General features: G+C 54.6%; 6 protein-coding genes across 6 annotated transcripts; 3 read left to right on the forward strand and 3 right to left on the reverse strand.

Moving 5' to 3' along the window:
* Positions 1-531: 531 nt before the first annotated feature.
* On the reverse strand, positions 532-3,689 carry J7T55_012659 (uncharacterized protein; the record flags this gene model as incomplete). The annotated part of the gene is made up of 3 exons (XM_053145309.1): positions 532-1,388; positions 1,452-3,437; positions 3,512-3,689. 3 exons carry the CDS (start codon positions 3,687-3,689, stop codon positions 532-534), a joined length of 3,021 nt encoding a protein of 1,006 aa, XP_052992050.1.
* Positions 3,690-4,695: 1,006 nt separating this feature from the next.
* On the forward strand, positions 4,696-5,263 carry J7T55_012660 (AP-2 complex subunit sigma; the record flags this gene model as incomplete). The annotated part of the gene is made up of 3 exons (XM_053145310.1): positions 4,696-4,727; positions 4,791-4,860; positions 4,934-5,263. The coding sequence occupies 3 exons, from the start codon at positions 4,696-4,698 to the stop codon at positions 5,261-5,263; spliced, it is 432 nt and encodes a 143-aa protein (XP_052992051.1).
* A 769-nt stretch (positions 5,264-6,032) lies between these two features.
* J7T55_012661 (uncharacterized protein) lies at positions 6,033-8,111 on the reverse strand (the record flags this gene model as incomplete). The annotated part of the gene is made up of 3 exons (XM_053145311.1): positions 6,033-6,252; positions 6,388-7,132; positions 7,415-8,111. 3 exons carry the CDS (start codon positions 8,109-8,111, stop codon positions 6,033-6,035), a joined length of 1,662 nt encoding a protein of 553 aa, XP_052992052.1.
* Positions 8,112-8,860: 749 nt separating this feature from the next.
* J7T55_012662 (uncharacterized protein) lies at positions 8,861-9,831 on the reverse strand (the record flags this gene model as incomplete). Its single annotated transcript, XM_053145312.1, has 2 exons — positions 8,861-9,742; positions 9,805-9,831. The coding sequence occupies 2 exons, from the start codon at positions 9,829-9,831 to the stop codon at positions 8,861-8,863; spliced, it is 909 nt and encodes a 302-aa protein (XP_052992053.1).
* Positions 9,832-10,291: 460 nt separating this feature from the next.
* Positions 10,292-11,416, forward strand: J7T55_012663 (uncharacterized protein; the record flags this gene model as incomplete). The annotated part of the gene is made up of 1 exon (XM_053145313.1): positions 10,292-11,416. The coding sequence occupies one exon, from the start codon at positions 10,292-10,294 to the stop codon at positions 11,414-11,416; it is 1,125 nt and encodes a 374-aa protein (XP_052992054.1).
* A 325-nt stretch (positions 11,417-11,741) lies between these two features.
* J7T55_012664 (spt3-like protein) lies at positions 11,742-12,716 on the forward strand (the record flags this gene model as incomplete). Its single annotated transcript, XM_053145314.1, has 1 exon — positions 11,742-12,716. The coding sequence occupies one exon, from the start codon at positions 11,742-11,744 to the stop codon at positions 12,714-12,716; it is 975 nt and encodes a 324-aa protein (XP_052992055.1).
* Positions 12,717-13,895: the final 1,179 nt, after the last annotated feature.

Below are 13,895 nucleotides of genomic sequence, written 5' to 3' on the forward strand. Positions count from 1 at the left end.
TGCGTAGGCGTCGCATCCAGGCCCTCTAGGGCGGTGCCGGGAGATGAGAGTGGTACTCAAGTGTTGTTGGCTGGCACGATACCCTCGTGTTCGTCTGCCGGTAAGTCATGAGCAGCGCGGACCTTGTACTGCGGAATGGTTTGAATTATCATTGTACAGATATTTGCAGGAGCTCGCATTAAGGGGCAAACCCCGGTCCTCAATTGGTGTCTTTTGTGTTCCAGGCGCTGGTAGAGCGACTGATAGCATTGGGGTTGGCCCAGCCTGCGCCCGCTGAGTGCAAGCGCTTCACAGAATTAGACACCGTTCTGGCCATGCTCTGTGGGGCGATCGGACTTGCAGCTTCGTGAGCTTGCATGTATGCCTGCTTATCTTCCACAGCGAACGCTTGGAAAGTGTTCTGGAGGAAACGGCGAAAGGGCCGCTCTGAATATCGCAACTGCCCATGTCAGTGTCTTGTTGTTATTCCACTTGGTGTCAGATGCGAGGATCCAGGTGAAGAGACCGTGCCGGGAGCATGGTCTTGGAACATCATGACTTCCCCTTAACCCCTGTCGCCGCTTTCGTTCCCGTTCCACCTCCCGCGCCGGTCTCCGTCCCATTGGCCTTGGTTTTATTCACCAATGTCCCATTCATGGCTTTGTTCCCCGATACTCCGAGGACGTCCATCTCAACACCGCTGATGAACCAAGCCGATACGCCCTCCAATGCCGCTACAAACACGCTCAGCAGACTCGCAATGACGAAATGGGATATCGTGCTTCCAATTTCCAACCATGAGCCCTCGTCCTTGACAACCCAGAAGAAGTACAGGGTCAAGATATCGCTGATGGCCATCACCACCATGAACAGTGCCGAGGGCGCCACTCCTATCCTCTTGTTCAGTATGCCGAGGTTGGCCGACACCAACGCAAAGGGTATCATGAGTTTCAGGATCAGCAGTACACCTTGTGAAAAAGGATCGAAGATTGGGATGAGCCGACAAACACTCTCGAGGCTGAACGAGGATACCGAGGCGACATTACCGGTGGAGAAGAAGGCGGATTGCAGGAAGACGAAGAAGAATAAGGCCACGCGGGCGTCAGCCAGTGACAGTGGACGGTAGGGATTAGGTAGTCTATCGGGGACCTGCTTTGTCTCCGTCGATTCATCGCCCGATTTGCTTTCGACGACCACGTCGACCTGGGAAGTCGAATTGGTGTAAACTTCATACTCCAACCTCACCCAGGCCACAAGTGTGACCCAGAACGAGACATAAAACAGCCCCTCGTAGGAGATGGTGAAGATGACAAAAGTCGGGGCGCAGGTGAGGAAAATGACGACAAGCCGGTGCAAGTAATTGTTGTTGGACTCTAATCGATATGCCAAAGGCATGAGGAGCGAGATGACTGTGGGGGAAATGCGAGGTTAGTTTTGGCAGTTAAGAATCAGCCTATGTTCGCGTGACTTACTTAAAACAAGCCATCCGACAACCTGGTTACCACGAGGCAGTCCTTGCTTTGCCTGCAGAGAGACCACGCTCGATCGGGTGACAACGACAGCTAGGGCAACCAAGCCCACTTGGATACCAACAAGAGTCCGCGATATTTCTTTCCTGGCTGACTTTGTTTTCGACACTGTTGTTGTGAAGTCGGACAGGATCTTCTCTTCGAATACAAGGTATAGTATACCGATTGCAACCATGAGCGCTCCGCCTAGTACAATGGTGTTGAGATTTTCCTCTTTCATGGCAGGAGGCAGGAGTGTGAAGCTGCCCATGGACAGGCACGACGCGGCCCAGATCAGCGAAAGAGGGAGACGACTCCTCACAAACGAGACACCCGAGGCAAGGGGCCAGAAAGCTGCCACGACGAACAGCACGGTCAAGACCTCGCGGTGTATGTAGCCCACAGCCAATGAGATGATGATTCCCACATAAGCCGCACTGCCGAACAAGAGAGAGACTGGACGTGTGTTGCCAAAGACAATCTTGGCTCCTCGAATGAGACTTTCGCGGCGGGCATATGCCTCTTCCCAGAAGAAAACTGGGAAGAAGGCATACGCGTAGTAGGTGACCGGCGACTTGGAAGCGATAAAAGACGCAGCCATCAGCACATATACCGCGGAGGAGACTGCCGTCGATATTGAATCTCTCGACGGCTCGACTGTTCCTTGTAGGACGTGTAGGTTGACAACAGTGGCAAGAGCGTACACCATCCATCCAATGTAACCAATGGTGATGAGGGCTCGCAAGAAGAGCCAATCGTAAGTCTGGAGATATCTCAGACCCTGAAGCCCAAGCTGGATCAGGGTCTCTGTTTCCTCAATGGCTTCCTCGTATTTTCCGTCTTTGATGAGATTGCGGATCGCAGCAACGCGTTCCTCGGAGGTGTGTTCAAGCTCGCTCAGGGGCCGGTAAGGCTGATACCTTAGCTCGGACGCTTTCTTACTTTCCTCCTTGACCCTGTACATCTCGAGGATGCCCTGCGCGTTGACCAGGAGTGACTCAGCCTTCTCACTGATGTCTGCGGCAAGATATGGCAGGGGTAGCTCTCCGACCGAGTTCGCAGGATACGCGACACCGGAGAGATATGCCATCAGCGCAGCAACGTCCGCCTGGGAAACGTCGTGCCTTCTAACCTCATCGAGGCCCCAATCGGAGGAGTAATCATCATGGCCTGGCGCAATGGTTCCAGGGTGAATCTCTGGCTTTGCAACTCCTGAGCCCCATGCGATCAGGGGGGTCCGTGTATTATCCGGATGACCGTCTCCATGACTGCCCCAGTCACTCATACCGTGATCCGCAGTGAACACATATGCAGTCCTGTCGTCGTTGTAAAACCTATCAATCACCTCTGTAATTTCCTTGACTCCCTGGTCAACGACCTTAATGTTGTGCAGGTACTCCTTCGAATATGGTCGGTGGGAGTGACCCGTGGTGTCCAGCCCGAGCAGGTGTAGAAAGAAGACGATTTTGTCTTCCTTCAGAGCTGCCCTTAGTGTCTTGTTCTGGGCTGCCTCTTCAAACAATTCCTTGACGCGGTCAAAAACCCACAGGTCCAGGTGGACTGCGTCCTGAGAGAAATCCTCGGCCTCGGCCCCGTACGTGTACGCATCGACCCGCCCCGGGACGGCACCATGCTCGAACATGGGCAGAATATCCGGGCTGCCCCAGCTCCAGGTGTGTTGACTGCGATTGAAGACACTATCAAAGTCGACCGGGTTCAACTTCCAACCTGTGGTCACAGCAGAGACATCCTCGTACAAGCCGGCAATGAGCGCCACGTGTCCAGGTCTCGACTCGGTGGGCACGCGCGTGTGGGAGACACCGAAGGTTCCATGCTCCAGGATGCGCGATCTCAAGAAGGGCGCCAAGGGCCGCGGCTCAAGGTCTGCGTCGGACTCGGGGTAGGGCTCGGGATGCGACTGCAAGGCTTTGTCGGCACGCAGACCGTCACCTGGTTAAGAGACAGGGTCAGTCGCGATTGAACGTCATTAAGAAGTCTTTGGAAGGGAAGGACGAGAAGCTTACCAACAAAGAGGACCAATCTATCCGCGGGCGCCTTGCTGGGGACTGGGCGCTCGACCTCGAACAAGCGCATGCCGGAAACGACGGGGCTGACAAAATAGATGTCAAATATGGAGTATATGTATATCAGGTGGAAGATGACGGCCAAGGCCAGAAACCTGAACCTGGGAAAGCGCGCCATGGTGCGCTCTGTCGTGTGTAGCTCAGCTACACCCGTCGTGTGGGCTGCGGACGGTGTCGAAGTTGTAAGCCGAGCCTGGGAGCTTGGGAGCTTGGAGTCGTGGTGTAAGCCAGAGAGGGAGCGGGAGAGGGAGTGGGTGACTCGTGGAGCTGCGGACAGTCTAGTAGTTGGATCCTCGTTCTTCCATGGCTCTCCTGCACCTGATGAGAGAGAACAAATACTGCGCAAAGGTCCGACAGAAACCGAACTCCAAACTCTGGTGAGCCTCGAGGACAGGAAAAAAAGACAGTGTTGTCAGCTCGGGGATTTCAAATGAGCGCAATGTTGGAGTCCGCTGCATGGCAGCAGATGCAGCCAGTCACTGCATGCAGGGGCTGGGAACCTGGATGGCCGGGCGCTATGTAGACTACCTACCATTCCAGGCCGCCTGAGTGGCAGAGCGACATACCCCCCAGGTACCCAAGTACCCAGGCCCTGGGTCAGCACAGCAGACCGCGCAGGGATGCGCAGGGTAAGGCTTGCAATGCGCGTCACCGTCGAATTCGCGATTCAGGAGCCTCCCAAATTGAACATCGATTTCCACCGATCAATCAGCACTACTCCACAGCCCACGGGTCGCACGGAAACATCCCACGGTGCACAGTAACATGCACTGCATACGCGAGATAGTGGTGAGCTGAATGGCAGCATACATATGTAGAAACCTGGATTGTCAGAACACCTTCAAAGCGTGCAACAGAAGAAGGGACTGTCCTGCAGCCCCAGAAACTCAAAAGTATAAGATCTACATGTATGGCCGGTGTGCATGGGCAGGTACCCGCATAGCGAGGTTCGGTCGACGCAATTCGCCCCGGGCCCCAAGGGCTGCCTCGGTCTCTGCCAAGCTCAGGGGCCGCTGGCCGTTGAGTGGTACCCACGCTAGAATGTCCCGACACGGAGCCGCATCGCCCAAACCCCGAAGCTTCAACGTCGCAACATCATCTTGAGCTGCGCCGAACCGCCCGAGATGTTGTCATTCATACTCATACAAAACCGCCAGTGAGTCGCCGCCCTGCCCGTAGTCGGACTCGAGGTGCATGATGGCTGACCAGCGGGATTCAGGGGCAAGACCCGGCTGGCCAAGTGGTACGCGCCATACAGCGACGATGAGAAGATCAAGCTTAAGGGCGAGGTAAGCACCCTCTCCATCCCTTCCCTACACCCCCTGACTGCGCGCACTCTTCGACTCTGATACCTCCCACCAGGTCCACCGTCTTGTAGCACCTCGCGACCAAAAGTACCAGTCCAACTTTGTCGAGTTCCGCAACAACAAGATCGTCTACCGGCGCTACGCCGGCCTCTTCTTCTGCGCCTGCGTCGACACCAACGACAACGAGCTCGCGTTCCTCGAAGCCATCCATTTCTTCGTCGAGGTCCTCGACGCCTTCTTCGGCAACGTCTGCGAGCTTGACTTGGTCTTCAACTTCTACAAGGTCTACGCCATCCTCGACGAGGTCTTCCTGGCAGGCGAGATCGAGGAGACGAGCAAGCAGGTCGTGTTGACGAGGCTGGAGCACTTGGACAAGCTCGAGTAGCTGCGATGTTTTGTTGAACCAATTCAATTGAAAGGCCGAAGGAGTGCGTGGAAAGGCATCAGAACAGAAGCAGAGAATGGCAGTAATGGGCCGACTTAAATACTCTCTGGCTTTGGGCGAGGCGTATGGAGTTACTGGGAAGGCACGGCACTTCTAGCCACCTATGGATCAGTCCGGAGTCAGAACTAGAAGACTCCTTTTTATTTCTCTGTATCTGTTCTACAATAGCGAGATTCATTGATATTGGCCGCAACCCCTGTTGATAAAAAGTGCCTTCAACAGATGGCGCTGATTTGCGCGTGCCAACTTCAAGTGCAAATATTGCGCCCTCGCAATTTAAGTTTCCCTCTTCTGGGTCAGATATCCGGAAGCCTCATGTCGAGGCGACTTATGCTTGGTCGACTGCCGATGGTCGAGTGCCGGGCAACCCGGACCTTGTTCGCGCCTGGTTCCTGGACACAGCCGATGACACCACAGTTGTTCTGCGAGGTCCACCCGGTGACTTCTCCGCGCCCTTAATCTGTTTTAAGAACTCACGGCATATCTCTGGCCGCTTCTTTTCCTCTTGCTCAAATCCTCAGGCCCCGATAGTCGAATCTCCTCTCAACTTTCCGGAAGCATGGAAAGACATTGGCTGACAAACAAGGTCATTCTGTCCCGGGGTCTTCCAAAACCGCCGAGGCGCGAGCACGCTGACTATATATTCGACTCTGAGGCCGATTAGTGCTGAGATGGGAGACCCAGACTCGGACAGAATCTCAGCCGGTATTTACCCGTCCAGCAGCAAATTCCCTTCTTCGCCAACAACATCACCAGTATTGGGCGAGGTGCCTTCCGGGAACTTGTCGCTCTCGCCCTCCCTGATCTGCGCATCCATGTCGGGTGGGTTCAGATCATCTGTGCGAGTCGAGTTGAACTTCAATTGCGAGCTGAATTTGTCCATGGACAGTGCTGTGCGAGCCCCTTCTGGCAACTTGACGACGATCTCGCTAACGTCAATACGAGAAGAGCTTCCATTCTCACCCTTATGAAAGTCGCTATCACCGTACCGGCCGCCCACCTCATTGTCATCCCCGCAAGATTTATCACCGAGCGTCGATCGATACTAGTCCTCATCAACGGACATCTTCGTATCCGAACGAGACTCTTGCACCTGAGGCAATCTGACCGTAGGCAAAGCCTGACCTCCATCTTCCTCATCAAAGATACCCATTTTCACTTGTGCATGTTCCTCGTTTTGAATTGTGGATGTGGGAATCATGCAATCGCCCAATTCGCGGAGAAAATCATCCACGTCAAAGCCTGCCATATCAGAGACCCAAGCAGCATCAGCTGACGGAAACAACCGCTGTATATCAGCCTCTAGACTCTCTGAAGCCTCATGTGCGGAAGTCACTGTATGCCTGCTTCTCTTTGAGGAAAGCGAGCTCGATATTTTGGCATCGTTGTAGCCGTCGTCCCAGTAGGAAAGACGGCCATCGTCACTATTCTGAGTCCGGCCGCGTGGCAGTAGCTCAGCAGAACCTCCACGCTCGCTCCGACTGGATCGAGAGCTACTGCGATGCCTTTCGCGCCAACGTCGAGATCGCTTGGTCTGTCGCCTGCGCTCTGGAACTTCCATGCTGGGCTTTCTTCCACGCTTCTCTCGAGGTGGTGAGTAGTGGTTTCCCCCGTGGCTTTCTAGTCGATCATCGGGCCGAGAGGGCGAGCGAACACGATCGCCACGTTCCATTAGGGCGCGACGTGCCGGATCCATGCGATGATCATCGGCATCGACGAGATACTTCGGGACACGTTGGCTCTCATAGGTGGACGGGCCATCCATGCTTCTAGATGATTTGTTCTTTGCCTTGCGCGACTGACTGTTTGCTGGGCGGTAATGGTCAGCTCCGTGTGGTGGTGAGGATGGCTCGCTGAGCGCGACGCCAGCTCTAATTCGCTGCTGTGTCACTGAGTTTGGATTCTCATTGTAGGGACAGAGAGTTGTCAAATGCTTTTCTCTCGCACCGCAGCAATAGCACTGGTAACCACCGACTGGTTTCTGATCATAGCTCGGATCGAGGTTCGTGGGACAATTCTCCTTGAAATGGCCTGTTCGACTCACTTGATCAATATACAAAGGCCACAAACGGAGAGGAACATTAGCCTTACCTTTTTCACCGCATCGATCACATACATAATTCTTGGGGGGTGTTCCGCTGGGATTATGACTGGCCGTTATCTTTCGCGTCCTGCTCTCTTTCAATCGGTCGTTAGGTCCACGATTCTCGGTCCCTTGCAGACGCTGATCCTCTTTGTTGGCTCCGGTGAGCGGAGGAGCGGTTTGTCTTGCGTTCTTGGAAGTGTTGCGCATGTTGTCCGGCCGCTTCCACCCCAAAAACTCCACATCGCTGTCATCTTCACCAGACGAGACGTCGATGATCTTCTTCTCCCTTTTCGTGATCACACCGGCCGTTCCCTGACCCGTCCCAAGATCTCTTGTTGTTTCCGTTTCCTGGTTGATTCCCAAATTTCCAAGTAATTCTTCCTGAGCTACCAGCAATCTTCTTGCGCTGCTGGCATCGCTTTGAATTTGGTTTGACATCCAGGCAGAGAACGCATTACGAATGTGCTGGTCATCGTAACCATGGAAGCGAAGCGAAGCATACCACGACTTAATTTGCGGTCGGAACACGGCGGAATCTGACAAGTCCCAATCGTTCAAGTGTTCCTGCAGCCAGCCGAGATAAATGTTGACCAAGTCTTTATGGCCCTGGCTGCGTTTGTCCAGTTCTTGGAGACTGATGCCACGAAGGGCATCTGGTCTCAAGCCGTTTGAGCCTTCCTGCTCCATTTCGGCTTGCTGCATTGTGCTGTGCTTCTTGTGGTCAAAAATAGACAGGTAGGGGGTAAAGATCGAGGTTCAAGAGTATGTGAATTTGGCGGTGAGTTTTGACGTGTATCCAATGCGCGCCAGGCCGAACGCTCACAATTAGAATGGATCAAAACAAAACAAAGCTGGGGTGATATAGATCTTTGATCAGATGCACCTGCAAGTACACAAGTACTGGGAGAAAGCTACCTAAGTAGTGACGCGGGTGGCAGGTGAGGAAAAGGAGTTGGGAAGGTGCGGGCGGAGGGACGAGACCTAGGCCTAGGCAAAGATATTGTTTGTGAAGGCCAACTGCTCACAGATTTTCCTCGCGCAGCAAGCCTCCAGCTTTTCAGGGCTTACAAAACCACCAAGAAGGCTAGAAAACATATGGAGCTTCAAGCGTCGCCATCTGACAATCATCAGCTACCAGTTACCAGTTCACCAATTGTGCCAGAGCCTTCAAAAATTGGCTCCCCTGAGGAAGCTTCGGGACACGCCTTTGTGGGCAGTCCTACCTGCATATACGCTCGCCGATACTTCAAATTCCAGTCCCTGTCGCTCTGGCACAGGCACGCCCATATCGCAAGAGCACGAAGTCTGAGCTATGTTCCAGGGGGTTCCCGTAATAACCAGGGAGAAGCTCCCATGACCTGACAGCATAAAGACTTGTCATCCTAAGACGCCGACAATTATGCGCTCTTACTTCCACGATAGACGAACATCAACCTAGGGCCATCCAACCACTACCTCTTTAGAGCCGCAAACCTCTTCGACAACTCGTCCACGTCTGGTATCCCGCTACTCAGGTCCTCCTTCTTTGCTGCTGGTTTTGGAACGGCCTTCGCAGCCTCCATCTTCTTGTTTGGCGTGAGCTCTAGCTTGTTCAGTGTCACCTTCGGCCGTGGATTCTCCGTCGATGGGCTTGAGGGTGCTACCCTCAAGGGACTGTTCGGACCAAAACTTTTCGGTGGTGTCGCTTTACTCAGCTCCTCCTGCGCAGCGTTTTCGGAAGATGCGTCCTCTGCAATCAGCGGTGCCTCCAAGTTTTTCTGCTGGCCTCCACCGCTTGGATCGTCATCGTCATCGTCGAGAAAGTTCGGTGGTGCCTCTCCCAGATCCTTCTTGGGCCAATTAACGCCATATGCCTTGGCAATCTCCTCTAGATAACCTTGAACGAGCTCCGGTCTTGGCGGCGTCACGCTCAGCTTCTTAACCACCTTCTCATTGACTTTGCCGTCCTTGTTCTCCATGGCGTCTAGCACAAATTGCTTCCCGTACTTTTCAGCAAGGAGTGATCGCACGGTGTGTAGCTCCTTGATCTCTGTCTTTGGTGCCGCGTAAAGGACGCTCTTGATCGCCTCCTCTAGGCCTGGGTCGCAAGTCGGCCCATCCAACAGTCCAGCGCGTGCGAGCAACAGCTCGCAGTAGAGTTCGAGTATCTCGTGTAGCTCGGTGGTGATATCGCTTCGGATGATGTTCTCAACGCGGATCTGAGCAGAGTCAATCTTGCCGACTTCGAGGAGCTTCGCCATGTCCCTTCTTTGGGTCTTGGTCACGGCTTCGTCGCGCTTTTGGACCATGCGCAGGCGTGCTATGGACAGCTTCAGCTGGACTTTGATTTTGGTCTATACGATGATGATTAGATCCTGCAAGGGGACCTCTCAGTCAGAGGGAATGGTTGGCTGACCACAAGGGATGACGTTGTTGGAGCCATCGTGACAGGAGCTATATGAACGTTGAAAGGAAAGCGAAGCCGGCTGTTCTACTCAAAAAGAAGTACTGTTTCTCTGGTATGAAGAATTTGAAGGGAGAGAGAGGTGATGTGCAGGACTGCACGCTGTATCCAAAATGTCCCTATCGGCTGCTGGCATGAAGTTGAAGGGTGGACGTTGTTTAAAGGCTGCCTTCCCGTCGTGGCGGGGCTGTCGCTTTCATGCGGGGTTGCGCCTGGCTTACATAGGTGCCTAAGTGCTACAGTTCTACAAGCACAGCTCCAGGGAGCTCCAGCTCTCCTGGTGGGGTGTTACATCGTAACGGGTATGAAATGTAACTATCCAGGTACCTAGCTAGGTTCACTTCTCCCACTTCCGTCAGGGAGTCGAGGCTTCAGAACCCGGACGTGCCTGAGATACACTTCTCGGGATCAGACATTCCCCATGTCTCAACCACCGAATATGCAAGCGCCTTCTATCCCGAATCTACTTTCACTACGAGGCTCAAGTCGTGGACTACGAGGTCGAAACCGAGGCCGGGGCGGCCATCAGGGTGCAGGAGCTTCCGGCCAGGCCCAGCAGGATGCCACCATCCAGGGGACCGACACCGACGCAGCTGTGATGCGCCTGAGCGCTGTGGAACTGGGATACTTGGATGACCAATTCGCGCAATTTTTTGTCCAGGGCCAGCAACCAAGCCGGAGACTACCCATTATCAACAGAGGCACATACACCAGAACGACTGCCTTGGACCGACTCATCAACGCCTTTCTCGGGCCTGACTTTGGCGCAAACGAGCCGCTGCAGTTTCGACAGATCGTCTCTTTGGGCGCCGGCACGGACACGCGCTGCTTTCGCCTGTTCTCCTCGCAAAGACGTCGGCGCGGACTGATCTACCATGAAGTCGACTTTCCTTCCATCAGCTCACGCAAGCGGATGATAGTCCAGGCGACTCCGGCGCTGAGGAGTGTCTTGCCAGGACCGGTGCCAACTGACGACGGGGCAGCGTCTGCATCTTGGCGAAGTACCCCTGAGGGTGAAGGAAACCAGTACTGGTGTCATGGATTGGATCTGCGAGACCTCGCCGGGGATGACGGCGAGGACGATCCTCTTCTCAGCAAGCTCAAAGGCTTGCGGACCGATGTGCCAACGTTGCTGATATCAGAGTGCTGTCTCTGCTACCTTGAAACAGCCGAAGCCAGGAGTGTGATCAAGCGCTTCACCCATAGGATCCCTGACCTAGGCCTGGTCATCTACGAGCCTGTGAAGCCAGACGATGCGTTCGGCCGGCAGATGGCTTCGAACCTGGCGGCGAGGAGGATAAGGATGCCTACCTTGGAGGTGTATAAACAGCCTCGGGATCAGGAGCAGCGACTCAGAGATGCGGGTTTCAAGGAAGTCAGGCAAAAGACTGTGGATAGCATCTGGGGCCAGTGGGTATCAGAGGAAGAGAAGGAGAGAGTGGACGGGCTGGAGGGTCTGGATGAGGTGGAGGAGTGGCAGTTGTTGGCTGGCCACTACATCGTCGCCTGGGGGTGGAAAGGTCCGCATTTCGATGGAGGGAATGTGATGGAAGCCCTGAGATGAGCGCGTAAACAAATAACAATTTTTGACAGCTACAATTGCCTGATCACAGTCCATATAACTGGTGGTTAACTGAGACGCACCTCCTGAAGTGCACCAGGGGATTTTAGCTTACACGAGCACTGCTTAAAGCCAAGTCGCTACCTTAGCGATTACGGTCAAGGTCCGTGCGTCCGCTGCGCATCCAAGGTGCCCCAACTCCTTGGAGCCGATGGATGTTTCGACTTACCCATCTACATTCAATCGCGACAACTTGAACTGTACCAAACAGCCATATCATTATCACTCAGCTCTCATAAAATCACAAATAATCATCCATATATTCAACATGGCCGACAAAGATGGCAAACAATACAAATACCGCCAGGAGATCCAACAGATGATGTACGTCTCGGGCGAGACGGGTGAGCCCTCGATTGAGACTATGGGCATAATCGAGGAGATTGTCCGTCAGCAGGTCATTGAGATCCTGCGCGCCTGCACGGAGCTAGCCGCTCGCCGCGGATCAAGGTCAATCACTATCAACGACCTGATCTTCCAGATCCGCGACGACGCGCCCAAGGTGTCGCGGCTGCGGACGTTCCTGTCGTGGAAGGACGTGCGCAAGAATGTCAAGGACTCAGAGGACAAGGGCGGAGAGGCCGACATTGGCGCCGCTGAGGACCCGGCGATGGGCGCAGGCGTGATGCCCGGCGCGGGCCCCGTGGACGAAGCGGCCAAGAAGAACAAGAAGGCCAAGGTGGGGCTGCCGTGGGAGCCGAGCAGCTTCTACAGCCAGGAGGTCCCCGAGAGGGAGGACGAGGAGGACGAGGAGGAAGAGGAAATGAACTACATCACGCTGCAGCGGCTGCGCAAGGCCGACGAGCGCACCAAGGCCATGACCAAGGAGGAGTACGTGACGTGGTCCGAGTATCGCCAGGCCTCGTTCACGTACCGCAAGGGCAAGCGGTTCAGGGAGTGGGCTGGATTCGGCATCGTGACGGACAGCAAGCCGTCGGACGACATAGTGGACATCCTCGGTTTCCTGACCTTCGAGATGGTACAGACGCTGACGGAGGAAGCGCTCAGGATCAAGGAGCAGGAGGACCTGTGGAGGGAGAGGACAGGAGGCGAGAACGCCAGCGGGACCAAGAAGAGGAAGCTGCACCAGGGCCTGTTCGACCCGCCGAGCGAGGGCAGGACGCCGGTCGAGGCGAGGCACATCCAGGAGGCATTCAGACGGCTGCAGGCGAGGCCGAAGAAGTCGCGTGCCATGCTGAACGGGACCAGGATGAGCAAGGTGTCAGGCTTGAAGCTTTTCTAAAGGGTTTTCTTAACAGTCATTCTGGAGTTTCGGTCTTGGGAACGGATGCAAAGCATGCTTCGAGGGATGGGCATCAATGGTAGCATGGCGTTTTCGGTGGTGATCTTGAATATGGGTTCACATGAGGTGTTGAGGAATGACACTCGGTACAGTCTACGTCAATATCGTTACAGGCTATAATATCAATCAGAGCAAGTTTAGTGGAAGAGTCAATGTCCTTGTCCATCCTACACAAGCTACGGGTAAATGTGACATTCTGTCTCGGTGTAGTGAGTTTCACGGCCGTGTCTCGGCAAGCCGTTTAAGACTGGACCATGCGCTAGCGGAGAAAGACGACAGCAGTCCTTTATATAGAGTACTACTCCCACACGGTAGAAATCGACGCAGCGAGCTTACATGGGTCCATATTCTATTCGGTGGTATGAGATGTGTACGCAGTAGATTGGGGATTTTGCTCAGGTACAGCACGCGATCCCTGCAGCCTTATTTCGGCCCCGCTGCGGTGGGCTCGGATGCCTCGACAGCCACAGCGAACAGACTGCCAGCCTGACAGCCTGACAGCCTGACAGCTTGAGCCGCGTCGCCCATCATGCAGACTAGACTCGATACTGCGACGTAGACTATCTGGCTAGGCACCATTAGTAGCACGTCTGTGTTTCTTGGCCTTCGCTGTCAGTGCCCATATGATCCGATGTTGCTGTCAAAACGTGTCTGCCATTATGGATGTAGGATTTCAGATCCCAATTTCAGGCCCAGCACAATCCACCACAGCCGAGTAATCTCGGGCCTGTAGTAAGATTATATCATGTTGCTAACGCAATCAGCGTTCGACCGCGAGCCACAGTTCCCCCGACTCCCGACCAAGATTCAACGTGTCGTGTCAAGGAACGGGTGGCTGTAGGCTGCGTAGCTCACCTCATCGTAGTTCCAAATCCCATCCACCACATTCCACCACATCCAGTTACCGAGAGGCGAAGGAAGAAGCCAAGCAGGGAGAAGGCATGATCGCTGCGGTACGGGGGCGACTGGGGCAGCCCACCCATTGGCCAGGGGGCCCCGGGGATCCTGCAACCTCGCGGCGTGGTGGGGCTGTACATCATGTAAATCACCACAGCTGCCTGACGCTGACCCCTGCCTGTCGACCGGTCTGCTCGGAATCCCTCTCCGCCAAACCACTGC

Source organism: Diaporthe amygdali, assembly GCF_026229845.1.
Source record: "Diaporthe amygdali strain CAA958 chromosome Unknown NODE_20_length_815715_cov_65_842320, whole genome shotgun sequence".
In the NCBI taxonomy this organism is placed as follows: Eukaryota; Fungi; Ascomycota; class Sordariomycetes; order Diaporthales; family Diaporthaceae; genus Diaporthe; species Diaporthe amygdali.